The sequence below is a fragment of the Xenopus laevis genome, chromosome 8L, assembly GCF_017654675.1.
Source record: "Xenopus laevis strain J_2021 chromosome 8L, Xenopus_laevis_v10.1, whole genome shotgun sequence".
NCBI lineage: Eukaryota > Metazoa > Chordata > Amphibia > Anura > Pipidae > Xenopus > Xenopus laevis.
This window is the reverse complement of record NC_054385.1, coordinates 129,502,010-129,518,459: the sequence shown is the minus strand read 5'-3', so window position 1 is coordinate 129,518,459 and position 16,450 is coordinate 129,502,010. Positions and strand designations below refer to the sequence as shown.

At 39.2% G+C, this 16,450-nt stretch overlaps 1 protein-coding gene across 1 annotated transcript; it reads left to right on the top strand.

Annotated features, from left to right (window-relative positions):
• The first annotated feature begins 1,247 nt into the window (after positions 1-1,247).
• On the top strand, positions 1,248-15,953 carry LOC121397349 (Fc receptor-like protein 5). The gene is made up of 4 exons (XM_041573987.1): positions 1,248-1,263; positions 1,516-1,782; positions 7,458-7,739; positions 15,519-15,953. The coding sequence occupies exons 1-4, from the start codon at positions 1,248-1,250 to the stop codon at positions 15,692-15,694; spliced, it is 741 nt and encodes a 246-aa protein (XP_041429921.1). The 3' UTR covers positions 15,695-15,953.
• The last annotated feature ends 497 nt before the right edge of the window (positions 15,954-16,450 follow it).

Here is a 16,450-nt window from a genome sequence, read left to right as displayed (position 1 = left end):
AACTCTTCAAGGAGGTGACATCTGAAGAAATTCACAGAGGTGTAGATTCTGTGTAGTTACTGTGATAGGATTATCCAATGTGTCATGCAACTCCTAGATACAGGCGTTACTTGTGAGATGAAAGGATGTGTGAAGTGTTCTGAAACCGCCGGGGTACAGATGTTAGAACAGCATTGTATGTAGCAGACAGGTGGTGTCGAAGGCCCCCGCCTCTGTTCAGGGATAGTTTCTCCACCTTGACATGAATCGCCTCTTTCGCGCATAAGTTTCAGAAAATTATCTTTGTATGACATCAGTGCAGGAGATCAGGAGTTGTGTTTATTGACTTGGCCCCGTCTGAATAATCACACCTTACAGTCCCAGAGTCACACTGTCTGTCCTCACAGTCTTTAAGGGGCTATTTGTGAATTTGTGTGAGGGGTTCATGGAGGATACAGTTGTACTGACCACCTTCATTCAAGATCCCTGTAAAGTAATACTTTCTGTCACTTAGTGGGTCACAAGGGGCCCCAAATATCCTGTTTATCTAAGGGCCACATTGCCAATAAAATATGTGATGGCAGAGAAGCTCTTAAAGGGACAGTTTAGCTTGAAATATACTTTTATAATGCAGGCATAATGAACAATGCAACTAGTCTTCTCTTTATTATTCTTTGTGAAATTACAATTTTATTTTTGCTTTGTTGTTCTCCACTTTGGTATTTAATCTGCTGTTGTTAGGTAGTTAGTGTGCATTTTACCCTAGCAACCAGAATGTGCTAAACTGACTGATGGGAAGATGAATAAAATGTGATAACAGACACTAAAAACAATATATGACAACCTCAGGTTTAATCTGGTTGCCAAATTGCCCCAGTAATCAAACTCCAGCATCTGAAATTTTAAGATTAAGGTATATTAATGTTCCTTAAAGGGAAATATATCCCCATTTTTGACATGAGCTACAGCTACAGCAATTCAGTTGAGGGTTATATACAAAAGTGCATAAAAACTGTCTGAACTACCAGAACTAATTACACATTTTATTTTACACAGACAAATCTGATATACAACATAAACCATGACAGAGTGTCTGTGTGTTAGTCAGTTTCATACCTCCCCTTAGTCTCACACACTAATGATTTCCCTCATCTTGTTCCAATGTGAAGTGATGGATTCTTGGACTCCCCTCTGGTTTCCATATTGGGTGCGGCACTGATTCTCTAATAAACAGATGGACTTCAGGTACCAGAATCCATCACTTCACAATGGAAATGGAACAAAGTGAGTAAGTGTTTGCATTACACTGTGAGCCTAAGGGATGTTGGGAAATGGTCAGTAGTAATAATGGTTTGCTATTAATAAGTGGAATTAAGTATATTTGTGTAAAACATACATTAGTATTTATATCTGGAAGATCAGACAGTGGATGTACCTTTATTTAAGAAACCCAACTGAATGAGTTCAGGTCAAAAAGGGCAGTATATTTACTCTTTAGTGTTTTCTTTACCTCATGTGTTTCTTCTTTTATTTCAGATGATCTCATCCTGCAGGCGCCCCCTGATGTTTATGAAGGAGACTCCCTGTCTCTCAGGTGTCACTGTCGGACTGGATATAAGACAAGGAACACAGTATTTTACATGGACAATAAGATCATTGAGTCCCCAGTCAGTGAGTCTGAGTTACACATAGGAAGAGTGGATGTTTCTGCGTCTGGTACTTACAAGTGTGAAAGTGAAATACTTAATGGAGACACAACTTATGGAAATTATAAAACAACCAGTCGTTACATCTCAGTCTCAGGTAAGATCTGATGGAACAGAATGGGACACTGAGGGCAGTTGGACAGGAGTGAGGGACAGAATGTACAACATGATCCTATTCATTCTCATGATGGGAGAAAAACCCATAAACACAATGGGGGGAATCAATCAAAAGTGGAGGAAGGATTTTAGGAAAGTGGTGTTAAAACTTGTGTAAATACAATCTCCATATTCCCAAGCAGAAATCTGCCACTCAACTGCTACTTTTCATATTCTGGCAAAAGAAAGAACAGTTTACAGACACGTTTGCGAATATGACATTACAATGACAAAAATGAAGAAGAAAAATACAATTTTTAACAACATTTTCTCCAGCAATTTTTAAAATGGACTAAAGCTCAGTGTAAGTCTTCATTCTGCCCTCAGCTCTGCATTGTTTCCTTCAGTCTCCATTCACCCCACATTTAGGTGCAGTATTGGGGACTAATTATCATATTCATGGGGATCAGCAGCCTATTGTTTTCTGTATAATCACAAAATGAATAACAATAGATTTATAAACAAGAAAAACAATATATATTATAAGACTGAGAGCATCAGAAACTGCTAACCACAGATACAGAGATTTAGTTACTCCAGTGCCAAGGGCATTGCCTTTCCTCTGGGTTACAAGATAGTCACAACTTCTATATTTCCAGGACATATACATAAAAATGCATTGCTAGTTTATTTGACCAGTCAGATATCACTGTATATGTAGTGTTAGCAGGGCCGGACTGGGAGTAAAAAGCAGCCCCGGCAAAAAAATCAAAGCAGCCCACACATAAATGCATGCTTGTGTTTAACGTATATGCACGCATATTTTATACAGTATATTTATATTTTGATATCCTTATCATTTACAGTAGGGGGTACATTATCCCTTATAATACATGAGTGATACTCAGAGTTCCCTGTATAACTCAGCCTGCAGCCTTGTGCCTTTATATGGTCACAGAACAATCCCTCAGTGACTTCTAATATCCTTATCATTTACAGTAGGGGGTACATTATCCCTTATAATACATGAGTGATACTCAGAGTTCCCTGTATAACTCAGCCTGCAGCCTTGTGCCTTTATATGGTCACAGAACAACCCCTCAGTGACTTCTAATATCCTTATCATTTACAGTAGGGGGTACATTATCCCTTATAATACATGAGTGATACTCAGAGTTCCCTGTATAACTCAGCCTGCAGCCTTGTGCCTTTATATGGTCACAGAACAACCTCTCAGTGACTTCTAATATCCTTATCATTTACAGTAGGGGGTACATTATCCCTTATAATACATGAGTGATACTCAGAGTTCCCTGTATAACTCAGCCTGTAGCCTTGTGCCTTTATATGGTCACAGAACAACCCCTCAGTGACTTCTAATATCCTTATCATTTACAGTAGGGGGTACATTATCCCTTATAATACATGAGTGATACTCAGAGTTCCCTGTATAACTCAGCCTGCAGCCTTGTGCCTTTATATGGTCACAGAACCCCTCAGTGACTTCTAATATCCTTATCATTTACAGTAGGGGGTACATTATCCCTTATAATAAACGAGTGATACTCAGAGTTCCCTGTATAACTCAGCCTGCAGCCTTGTGCCTTTATATGGTCACAGAACAACCCCTCAATGACTTCTAATATCCTTATCATTTACAGTAGGGGGTACATTATCCCTTATAATAAACGAGTGATACTCAGAGTTCCCTGCAGCCTTGTGTCTTTATATGGTACACTGTAGTGACATTTTTAATTAATGTAATTAAGTGCAAATTCTCAGTCTTCTAAACCAGTATGTGGTGAGGTGATAAAAATTCCCACCGACAAATTCAAAGTTTGTGCAGCCCTGTCCTTCTCTCTCTCTCTCTGCTCGAACTTTACATTAGTGAGTGTCATGCCAGAGAGTGGGGGAGGATGACAGGTTTATGTGAAGCACGTCAAGGGTCAGGGATTCTTTTAAAGATAGTATAATTAGGTGACCCCACAGTGTATGCTGGTGTCAGTGATTAAAGGAGAAGAAAGAAAGAAAAAAAATCTCTAATTATTGCCCATATAATGTAAATATATTTACATAATTTTTTCCTGCAATTTGTGAGTTATTTCTGCCAAGTGTACCTTTGCTGCAGGCCATAAAATCTTCTTAGGGCACACGCATGCGCACTTCTTTTCTGTGGAGCACTGATCATGCGCACTACTGCTTAAGCTTTCCACGGCGTAGCGCGGATGTTTGGGTCATGTGACTGACAAGCGTCATCGCTGACCTTTCTGCTCCTGCCTGCTGTAGCTCATGCTGTTCCGTTGTTATGGAGATGCCCCAGGAGAAGGGAAGCTTTGAAGCTCCTATACTTGCTCGCTTCATTAGCAATGTAGGAGCTGGTGGACACTGCTAGCACACAACTTTCTCAGCAGCGTTCTGGTCTGTCTGTCTGACTGAGGTCTGTATTAATAAAGCATTTATTTTTACAGAAAAAAACGCTTGCTTTTTTTTACTTGTACGTGCGCCTGATTTATTACATCCCAGGGTCTTAGGGAGGCTCATGTGCAGTATCGATGAGGTGCTGGGGGGGGGGAAGTGACGCAGCGAGTTTAAAATGGCGGCGGTGGCAAAGTCTCAGATGTGGCCAAAGTTGCTAACAATAGTGTGCGAAAACAATAATTATATCACTCTTTTAAATGCAGCGTTTCAAGAGGGGAGTAATGGTGAAGTGTTTGAGTAAGTTTCTTTATTTAAAATTTCACGCAGGCAAGAGCACCTAGCACCGGATCTAATTAGGCAGGGGCGGCCCACTTGAAAGCAGGGTAGAGCGGCCCCTCGGGCAATTGCCCGAATTGACAGATTACCAGTCCGGGCCTGAGTGTTAGGGATTAGGACTTTGGAGTAAAATGATAGCAGATATGTGAATTAGACCTTAAAAAATGGAACCTGCAGTAACCAATATGTCTGAAATAGTCTGCGATCTATGGTAATTATAAATCTATGTTGAGCTAACACTCCAGGGCTTTCTGCTATCATTCTGTAGAATAAAATAATATAACCAATTGTACAGTCATACAGTAACAACCAAAACAAGCATGTATAATTGTCCGGCCTCCAGCAACCTCATGGTCTTGACAGTGTGACTTTTTCTAGTTTTGTATATAAACTCATATTAATGTAGGGAACTGATAAATGTATTCCCCATTTATATTGCATTTCCCTAAAGTTTGGCCACATAAGGGCCCAATCGTTTATACAGGAGCTAAATTCAATTTCCTGGTTCAAAGCATGACCCCTAATTATCCTGAGTTTAGCCATTAGAGGGCACTTTGTTCTAATATAAAAGCTGAACACAGCTGCTCAGGGTCCATTTTGCCAATCCCCTCACCTGAGCAGGCAGGAAGGGTTGTACTTGGAATTTAGTCCGGTCAGGTCTAGCTAGTGACAGGTTACTCACTTTTATAGATCACTCTAGGAGTGACAGATAGTTGGGCTATTTATCTGAGCAGCTGAGGCTCCACCGAGGAGTGTTGAGTGGAATTCGAATCCCGAGTACTAATTGCCCAGAAGTCAGTACTAAGCATTAGAGTTCATTCCATTAAGGGAAAAGGCTGAAAGCTCAGACTCTTCACCATCATCCACCTCCTTTGTGACGTAGCATCCAAAGAGAAAAGAGCATGATACCAAAGATTTACCCATAACACACTTGGGCCAATTGGAACACATTCCTTCCTCCGGACATAGGTTACACTTTACACAGTAGGGGACTTTTATTTTTGTGGTAAATATATTATCAGAACAAAAATGGTGTTTGGTGCGAATATAATTATATGGGGAAGAAAGATAAAAGAAAGAAAGGCTGTGGATATTTTTTTTTATAATATTTATATTTCATGGAATTTGACCTTTGTTCAACTTGGATGTTGCTCCCATTGTCCCATCTTCAATGCAGAACCTTAAGTCATCGACTATGACTGCAGTTAACATATTGTCTTGGAATGTCAGGGGATCTGGTTATCCAGTAAAACAAGTCTAGTATTTAGAGCCATTAGATGAGTGAAACCACATATATTGATTTTCTCTATAAGAGACAACAGCAACCCATCAAGGGTAAGTTAACCATAATATACAATGTGCCATTTACAATACAATGTGTAACTATAAAACAACCCTCCGAATCTGTAATACTTTTTTTAAGCACAAATTAACAATTTCTCGTATTAAGCATCAACAATCCCTCTAGCAAAGGAAGAGTAAGTTGAGTGATATAAAGCAGATATCCATGGCATCTTAGAAGTGAGCAATTTACTCCCATCAGGATGAGTTTACTGGAGCTTGTCCTTACTCTTTGTCCCTCATGGGGGACTGTGATACTGTTGTGATGTCAGAAACAATGGACAGACTACACCCTAATAGCAGGTCTTCCATTGTATTTACAGAATTGGTCATCCACTCTTAACCTAGTAATCTATCAAATCATACAGTTACAAGCAAAACAAGCATGTATAATGGTCAGGCATTCAGCAACCTCATGTCTTGACAGTGTGACTTCTTATAGTTTTGTATATAAACTCATATTAATGTATGGGATTGAAAAAAGTATTCCCCATTTATATTGCATTCCCCTACAGTTTGGACACTTAAGGGCCCCTTCTTTTATACGTGAGCTAGATTTCATTTCCCGACTCAAAGCATGACCCCTAATTATCCTGGGTTTAGCCATTAAATGGCACTGTGTTCTAATATAAAAGCTGAACACACATGTTCAGGGTCCATTTTGCCAATCCCCTCACCTGAGCAGGCAGGAAGAGTTGTACTTGGAAGTAAGACAGGCTGCTCACTTTCAAAGATCACTCTACGAGTGACAGATAGTTGGGCTATTTATCCGAGCAGCTGAGGCTCCACCGAGGAGTGTTGAGTTTAATTAGAATCAAGTATTAATTGCCCAGAAGTAGGGACTAAGCATTAGAGTTCACTCCGTTTAGGGAAATGGCTGAAAGCTCAGCTCTTCACCATCATCCACCTCCTTTGTAGAGTAGCATCCAAAGAGGAACAACATGACACCAAAGATTTACCCATAACACATTTGGACCAATAGAAACACATCCCTCCCACAGCGCATCAGTTACACTTTACAGAGTAGGGAATGTTTATTGTCATTTATCAGACCAAAAATGGTGCTTGGTGCGAATATAATTATATGGGGAAGAAAGATAAAAGGTAGAAAGGCTGGGGATATTTTCCAACTGTACCTGTCACAGAATATTGCAATATGGTGGGCTTTACCCATTTGGGATTCCCATGGACCCAGAGAAAGAACAAATCTGTGGGTACAGTGTTTCCTCTAATTGGTCTGAGACTCAATGGAAACACATCTATTTGCTTCTAAAGGAGTCATCAAACCTCTGTTACCGTTGCGGAGCGCTGATCAAAGCATTCTTGGAGTCTGGTAAGGTTAATATCAATGTGTCGGCTATATTTATGCACTTTTAAAATTACAAAGGAGGGGATTTACATTAGATGTAAACTTCAACAAAACATCCAATGTAACAAAGCCAGATATGCTACTACATATATACTAGTGCATGTGCAAGATATTATTCTAATGCTCATTAGTGTCGGACAAATGAATATATACACAAACGTATTTTTTATTGAATTTTGTTATATTTTCCTATTCTCTTTTTCATGTTACAGAGCTGTTCAGTACCCCCCAAATAACTGTGGATCTATACTCTTGGACAGAAGGAAATCAAATAAACATAACATGTGACACAAAGCTCAGCCCACACAGAGAGACTACAGAGCTGCAGTTTGTTTTCTACAGAAATGGGCACAATGTGCAGGGATTCAGTTTATCCAACCAATATGGAGTCCCCTCAGCTCAGCTGGAGGATTCTGGGAATTATACCTGTGAGGTACAAACTCCAACCGGCAGTGTGAGGAAGAGGAGTAATGTTATGACTGTTGAGATACAGGGTGAGCAAGGATCATTATTATTTTATTTGCAAACTAATCAAATTGAAATATTATTGCCAATATTTGAATGTTACTCCATTCCTATAATATGGCTGCAGATAAAACGTTTAGTTGTTCACTTAAACTGATTAAATGATGTGAGCTCTGTAAGGCCTAAATCATTCAGATGGGGCCAGTGGCAAAAAAAAATAATCATGATTTATTAACAGTTACAATAGCAATATAAGTGACACAGTGTTTTTAAGCAACCAGAAATAATTGCTTAAAGCAACCAGTATTTTGTAGCAGAACATGAGAATTCTGACCATTGATATTGATCACATTGGATAATGAAAAAGCATTTGACTCTGTTGAATGGAATTTATTTTGGGCCACTTTAACAAAAATAGTCATTGTAACCAATTTCAGAAAATGGGTCCCTGCCTTATATCATAATCCAATGGCCCATATAATAAGGTTACTCCAGTTTGACACTAAACTGCAATAAATCTCTGATCTTCCCTATTGACTCCTTTCATGGAGATGCACATCATTTTCAGGCAGATTTACAGTGATCCTCCACTTTTAAATAACTTTTGTTTACAGTTCACCAAATCCTTTTTAGAGAAATGAAAAGGAACCCACTTGTAACCAGTTTTCACATTTAAAGAGTTACTTAAAAACTATTTCTCTTCTATTTGTAAGTAACACATCAATTAATTCTTAGTTGTAATGACACTAATTACCCCACCATAATGGTGTACAAAATGCAAATGCTTATAATTCAATTATATATCTAAAGTGCAGTGCAATCATACCAATTCATTGATTGAGATAATTGATAATTCTAATTAAAAAGACAATCTATTGATTTCTTCCAAGGCTTAATAGATAATAATTCCTTAATTGTGAACCTAAAGTGCATAAATCAATTCATTAAAATTCATCAACTAATTTGATAATAATCAATCTAAAGTGCAGTTCAATAGGAAATTAATAGGATTTACTTCCCAAATTGATTCTAATAAATAAGTAGAAGAGGAATCAGTAACCGTTTATATATATATATTTATATATATTAGGATAAATTATTCAACCAATTTGCTCAAGTTCATGAGAAAAAGGAGAGAAAATTTAATTAAAAATGGTGGAATTGTCCCAAAACTGCTGCCTAATGTTTTATATCCCTGGGACACCACAAAGCTGGAGAAGACAGGGTAACCAGGACTGTGGTCTTGTATGTTAACAATGCCCTAAACTGTGAAGGAACTGACTTTGCCTAAAAAAACACAAATCAACGGCCCCTTAGAGTTTGTATAGAACAGATGTAATAGGGACAAGTATGAGAATGAACTTGAGCAATTAGACCCTTAATCGCCACCATAACATAACCACATTGATTAAAAAAGAAAGAAAAACCACTTCAAAAGGCAGTAGCCTTTAGGGCTAGTCCACACGGGGAGATAGCCACGCGTTTGCGGTCGCGGCGACAAAGCGCCGCGCCAGTCGCTGCGACCGGCGCAGGCGACAGTTTTGTATGGGCGCCTATGTAAAAACGCCTGTGCTAACCACACGAGGCGATGCGCTTTTCAACAGTCGCCTGAAAAAGCCTGGCGAGGCATTTTCAGGCGACTGTTGAAAAGCGCATCGCCTCGTGTGGTTAGCACAGGCGTTTTTACATAGGCGCCCATACAAAACTGTCGCCTGCGCCGGTCGCGGCGACTGGCGCGGCGCTTTGTCGCCGCGACCGCAAACGCGTGGCTATCTCCCCGTGTGGAATAGCCCTAAAAGTTAAAAGTTCTCCAAAACCCATACAAATACCTGGAGCTAAACATTGTCCTCTTATTGACCCTTCTAGAGACTAAGCCGTAAGTTTGGAGCAATCTCCCACTAACAACACTTGATAGAATCAACTTATATAAAATGATTACGCTTGCCAAATGTGTTTACTTGTTTAGACAGCCCCCAGTTTTGATACCCCGAGGGTTTTTCTCTTAGTTCATTGGTTACCACCCTCTACTGATCCACCTTTGCACCTTCAATATATTTACTCTCTCTGCAATACACAGTGGATGGAGGTTGTTTGGCAGCACCCAATATATATTTTTATTATCTGGCCACTAAATTTGTGAATGTATGGAGGTGAGCTTTCCCTTCCACCCACAATACCCTCTTCCTAAAGAAATCCAAGGTGGAACAACTACCTGATACTCTGATACCAAACTTCTATTTACCCTTTGGTACATGATCTCATGATCTATAGGGATGTAGCGAACCGCCGATAATGTGTTCGCGAACGCCGTTCGCGAACACCGGCAAAAAATGCGAACAGTTCGCGAACTTCGAACATCCGAAAATCGTTCGATTCGAACGATCGAAGGATTTTAATCGTTCGATCGAACGATTTTCGTTCGAATCGAACGAAAATCGTTCGATTTTAGCGATCGAATGGTCGAATGGTCGAACGATTTTGACGCGAACGCCTATTGGCGAACGTCGCGCGCCGTTCGCGAACTTGCGGCGGACGCGAACAGCCGATGTTCGCGCGAACAAGTTCGCCGCCGAACAGTCCGCGACATCCCTAATGATCTACTGTACATCAAGGGTCCCCAACCTTTTTTACCTATGAGCCACATTCAAAAATAAAAAGAATTGGGGAGCAACATATTCATGCAAAAAGTTCCTGGGTGCCAAATAAGGGCTGTGATTGGCTATTTGGTGATTGGACTGGCAGACTACAGGAGGCTCTATTTGGAAGTACACCAGGTTTTTATACAACCAAAACTTGCCTCCAAACCTGGAATTTAAAAGAAAGCACTGGGAGCAACATACAAGGGGTTGGTGAGCAACATGTTGCTCGTGAGCTACTGGTTAGGGATCACTGATCTACATGATACACTGTCACCCACAGGGGCTACACTACCTCTCCCACAATTACATAATTTCAGCCTCCTAGTCTCACTAAGGGGCAAATTCACTAAGATTCGAAGTTGCGCCACACTTCGCCAGGCGTAGTTTCGCCAGCGCTCCGCAAATTCACTAAAATCCGAAGTTGCGCTCAGGGGTAGCGTAAGATTGCGAAGTTGCGCTAGCGTTGATTCGCTAAGTAAAGCGAAGTTACGCTAGTGAAGGCTAATTTGCATACGGTGCCAAATTCAAATTTCAATGGAGGAATACGTATCAGCACTACAAATGGCTAGAAAAGCTTCAAAACATCAAATAAAAATGTTATTTTGCCCTACGCATGTGCCCACTGTCTAGGTAAGTTGCCATGAGTCAGGAAATGTAGGGGGGAAGGAGGGGAGCCCCAAAAAATTTTTCGATCTTTTTCAGCCTATCACCCATAATGTAGAAAACACGCCAGCGTTTTTTGGGGCTTATAAAACATTTTGCCTTTTTTTGAAACAATCCCTATCTACTCTATTGCGCTTCGCCTGGTCTGAGGTGATGAAGGAAGTCTAGCGTAAAAGGTAGCGTTCAGTACACTGCGCGTTAGTGAATTTGCGTAGTTACGTCGCTAGTGAAAATTCGCCAGGCGTAAGGGTGCGAAGTAACACTAGCGAAACTACGCCAGCGTTCGTTAGTGAATTTGCGCAGTAACGAAAATGCCAAACGCTAGGGAATTAACGCTAGCGTTCGGCGCTTAGGCACTTAGTGAATTTGCCCCTAAGTTGGATCAATACTTTATGGGTAGTGATGGTCGAATCTGTCCCATATTGCTTTACTTAAAAATTCATGAAATGGCGAAAAAATCCACGAAAGAGTGAAAAATTTGCAAAAAAGGCATTGAAGTCAATGGGTGACAAAATTTTAAAACTTTTTATACGTGCGACTATTTTGTCCAAATGCATTAAAGTCAATGGGCATCTGAATAATTTTGATGCGTCGTTGAATTTTCACAGCAGTTTTGCAAAAACATTTGCGGTCAGTGAAACTTTGAAATTCGCTCCAAATACATGCCTGGTGAATAAATTCACTCATCACTGTCTATGGGCAATAAATATCATCGGGGTTTTCTACAGAAATGGGCACAATTTGCAGAGATTCAGTTTATCCAACCAATATGGAGTCCCCTCAGCTCAGCTATAGGAATCCTATAGGATTCTTGGAATTATACCTGTGAGGTACAAAATCCAGCTGGTAGTGTTACAAAGATGTACCCACTAATGGTAAAGCTGCTGTTCCAAAGATATAAGAGTTCACAGACTGACATGAAAAACATTTATTATTTATTTAGTTACAGAGCTGTTTAGCACCCCACAAGTACCTCTGAATCAATACCCTTGGACAGAAGGAGATCACATGACCATAACATGTGACACAGAGCTCAGCTCACACAGGGAGACTACAGAGCTGCAGTGGTTCAGCCTACTCACAAAATTTCAACCAAAAACAGGGCAATTTAAAAAAATATGGGGAAACACGGTGCTCTGATTCACTCCATCATCATATGCGTGGGAATGTTCAAATACTCCACCATGAAGTCACATATCACATATAGGGAGTTATAAATTATTAGTATTTATTAGTGACCAAATGTATAAACTCAAGGTTTTTTTTACTATACAATTCAATTTTAAGTGGAAGAAAAATCAATTTTTTTGAGGTTTATTATACCGCGAGGCTGCAAAAAGTCAGAATCTGAAAATACTCCATCTTCAACCTGTTGAGGTCCTGTAGAAGTCAATGGCAGAGGTCCTATTTGCAATTTGAAGATATTATTGTCTGTGCTGGGTTTTGTATGATGATATGATACATAAGGGTAAATTGTGGATTTCAGTTTGGTCAGATTTTAGTACATAACCCCTATAAACTATATAAAGCCCCATAAGGTGTAATTTGTTTATTAAGAGGTCAAAAGAAACCAAAAAGGCCACTCACAAACATCCAGTTATGTACAACATGTAAGGAATAGAAGTTCAATGAGCTTCATGTGGTTAATTGCAACATATGGACAACACAAAGTGGCAAGATACATAATTTTTATTCATATTAGCACATTTACACTTGTCATTTAGACCAAATGACCTTCAGTCTTGCAATTTCTTGCCCATATTACAGGGGGACAGCATGTTCTTCAAAGTTCTTGTTTTTTATAAATTGACGTATTCATCTAACATGGGATCAGTACTCAAAGTGTGCCTTATATAAGATTGTTATGCCCCCAGCAGTGGTTGATTGTTTGCATAGCACCACCTACTGGTTTAACTAGTGGTTTATATTTATTGTTATGAAAATTCTTTTTCTTTACTTTCCATACCCCCACCATATGACCATGTATAATTCAGGAAATGATTAGTATTGCTCTCATCTTCATACTGTTAACAGCCCAGGTATTATTCCTTCTACACTATTTCTATCCTTCCAGACTCATGGTAGCATCGTTGGTAGGTAGTACTTATCCTCAGCTCTGGTTTAGAAATATAAATAGTTATTTCCCTTTTGTACTTTCTTTGTATGTAACTGTTATATGGCACCCTATAAACGACCAGGCATCTAGGCCTTACTCTTTCACAGATGCTTTCCACCTTATGTGTATTTAGTTATTTAGTTAGTTTTGCATATTTAGCCAACCACACATTTTTTTAATGAAACTGCCGCAACAAAAAAAGTTGCAGAGACAAAAAAAGTGGCCACAGCAATAACGCCCATTGACTTTAATGCATTTGGAGTGAGAAAAAAAATTGCACGCGTAAAAATTTGTCAGGACAGATTCGCTCATCACTATTCAATGTACTTTATACAGTGTTTACTGTATTTTCTGAAGCTATGCCATACTGTACAGCTTCACTAAACCCTGTTTTTTATTTTCTTCAGCCTCACACCTTCCCCTTTGTTGATTAAACTGAATCTCATTAATCTGTCTCGGTGAATTCATGAAGGAAGGAAATTGGCTGAATATCAAGCTGCACACAACCCCAGGGTAACACGTAGTGAGGACAGAACAAAGATGTTTTAACCCTATTTGAGTTATCATTATGTTTCATATGAAAACAGGGTGGTTTATCCCTACCAGAGTTGCTTTAAAGTTGATCTGATTTGTCTTGCCCATAGCTAGGACCTTAGCTTCCTTCACCCAACAGGTAACATTGTCTTTTTCTTTGAATCTATCTTCCAAGATCTCACATTCCCTAAGGAAACCACTGTCTCATGTACAATTTCTTCTTGCTCTTAAAGGAAAACTATACCATGAAAATGAATAGTTGTGCAAGAGAGTTTATATCATAGTAAGTGGTATATTAACAAATCTTCCAAAACTGGAATATATATTTAAGTTAATATTGCCCTTTTACATCTCTTACCCTGAGCTGACATTTTGTGATGGTCTGGGTGCTGCCTCAGAGATCACCTGACCAGAAATACTGCAGCTCTTACTGTAACAGGAAGAGATCACCTGACCATAAATACTGCAGCTCTAACTGTAACAGGAAGAGATCATCTGACCAGAAATACTGCAGCTCTAACTGCAACAGGAAGAGATCACCTGACCAGAAATACTGCAGCTCTAACTATAACAGGAAGAGATCACCTGACCAGAAATACTGCAGCTCTAACTGTAACAGGAAGACATCACCTGACCAGAAATACTGCAGCTCTAACTGTAACAGGAAGAGATCACCTGACCATAAATACTGCAGCTCTAACTGTAACAGGAAGAGATCACCTGACCATAAATACTGCAGCTCTAACTGTAACAGGAAGAGATCATCTGACCAGAAATACTGCAGCTCTAACTGCAACAGGAAGAGATCACCTGACCAGAAATACTGCAGCTCTAACTATAACAGGAAGAGATCACCTGACCAGAAATACTGCAGCTCTAACTGTAACAGGAAGACATCACCTGACCAGAAATACTGCAGCTCTAACTGTAACAGGAAGAGATCACCTGACCAGAAATACTGCAGCTCTAACTGTAACAGGAAGAGATCACCTGACCATAAATACTGCAGCTCTAACTGTAACAGGAAGAGATCACCTGACCAGAAATACTGCAGCTCCTGAAGGGAATTCCACACAAAAGTAGAGTGCTACACCTGTTGTTTAAATTACTTTTCAGGTGTCAGGTGCTAAACAGCTTCAATATTTTCCATATAGTAGGTTAACTTGTAGTAGTTGATTCTAGTTTAATATGTTGTTGTAAGAACTCCAGCAAGAGACAGGTCTCTGTAGCTAAACAAGCGCCTCTAACTGTAAGTAAACAAGTGTTTAATCAGAAATATCCATATGTTTAACTAAAGCAGAATCAGACTTTATTGACAAAGTTGTTGCACACAAGGAACACAAATCATTCATTTCATTCTTTATTGGGGAAATAATGTGGCTGCTTGTGCCAGATGCTTCACTCAAACCCACTGCACATTAATGTTTATATTGGGCTCTTACAGTAACAAGTGATATCCCTGAGCTACAATTCCTACTGGGGCAGAAATGTCATGCCAAGATTGTGTGCTGGGTGTCTTTTTGCCTGAAACTGCTGTTTTATTGGGGTTGGAGCAAACCATTCCCCTTTGGAATACTAAACTCAGGAGCAGATTTATTCATTTTCTATGTTGTGCTTCTTCCATGATTCACAATACAATAAATAGCATTTAGGCATGGTTCTCAACGGATCACTGGAATCATATGGGCATCGTGTCCATACATTTATTTATTTGTTAATATGTTCTCAAAGAAGATTTACCTAATTCTTTAAGTTATTTGGAATACCTCAGCATCTTCAAGGCCTTGGTACCGATAATTTTCCTTAATATCAGTTTGTTCACCATAAGGATATTAATTCATATTATCTTTCCCCAGATGGAAACCAAACAGGAGCTGTGCAAAATACAGTGAGACTGGTATTGTCTGGAGTTATATTCATCATTATATTGTGTCTTCTCTTCTACCACAAAAAGACAATGGCAGTGACATATTCCCAGGAGACAGAGGAGAATGGAGGAGAGATCAGGAATGAGGGAGAATGTTCTATATAATGGCTGCTATGTCTGAATCTTACTTGTAAAGGTTCCGTCTATGATGATATCAGTGTCCGTCAGGCCATGAAGATGTTCCTCACCAAATACTCACATGGAATAGAAACAGGAATGTTCATTATTATTATAATTTCATTGTTATTGGTGATTGGTGAATGTATTCACCGGGCATGGATTAGCGGCAAATTTCTTTTCTTTGCACTTTGCCACCTGCGAATTTTTCTGTGAAACTATTGCAGAAATTTGCTACAAAAAAAAGTTGCGCGCCTAAAAATGCTAATTTTTTTTTTGATGCCCATTGACTTTAATTCATTTGGACATAAAAATTGTGCATGTAAAAAAAAATGATTACGCTTCAAAATAATTTTGACGTCCCTTAACATTAGGACAAAAATGTGCATAAAAATTGTTGCACGTCAAAATTATTTTGACACCCCATGATGTCAATGCGTTTCACAAATTTTTTTGGAGATTTGCAAATTTTTTCAGCGAAGCAAAATGGGACAGATTCACTCATCACTAGTTATTATTAATAACATGTATTTATAAAAGTGGCAACTCTGTATATAAAACCTAAATGACTTTTTGGTTTCCCCAGATAAAAATAAAGTTATTCCCTCTGGTTCTTTGGAAAGTATCACATTTGGATCTGTAGGATGAGTCGCACTGTGTGTTTAGAGTCTTTTCTCTGTGTTTCTCTAGGATTAAGGTGAGGGATGATGACGATAAAAAGTGTTTATTTAAAATTCCAGCTGT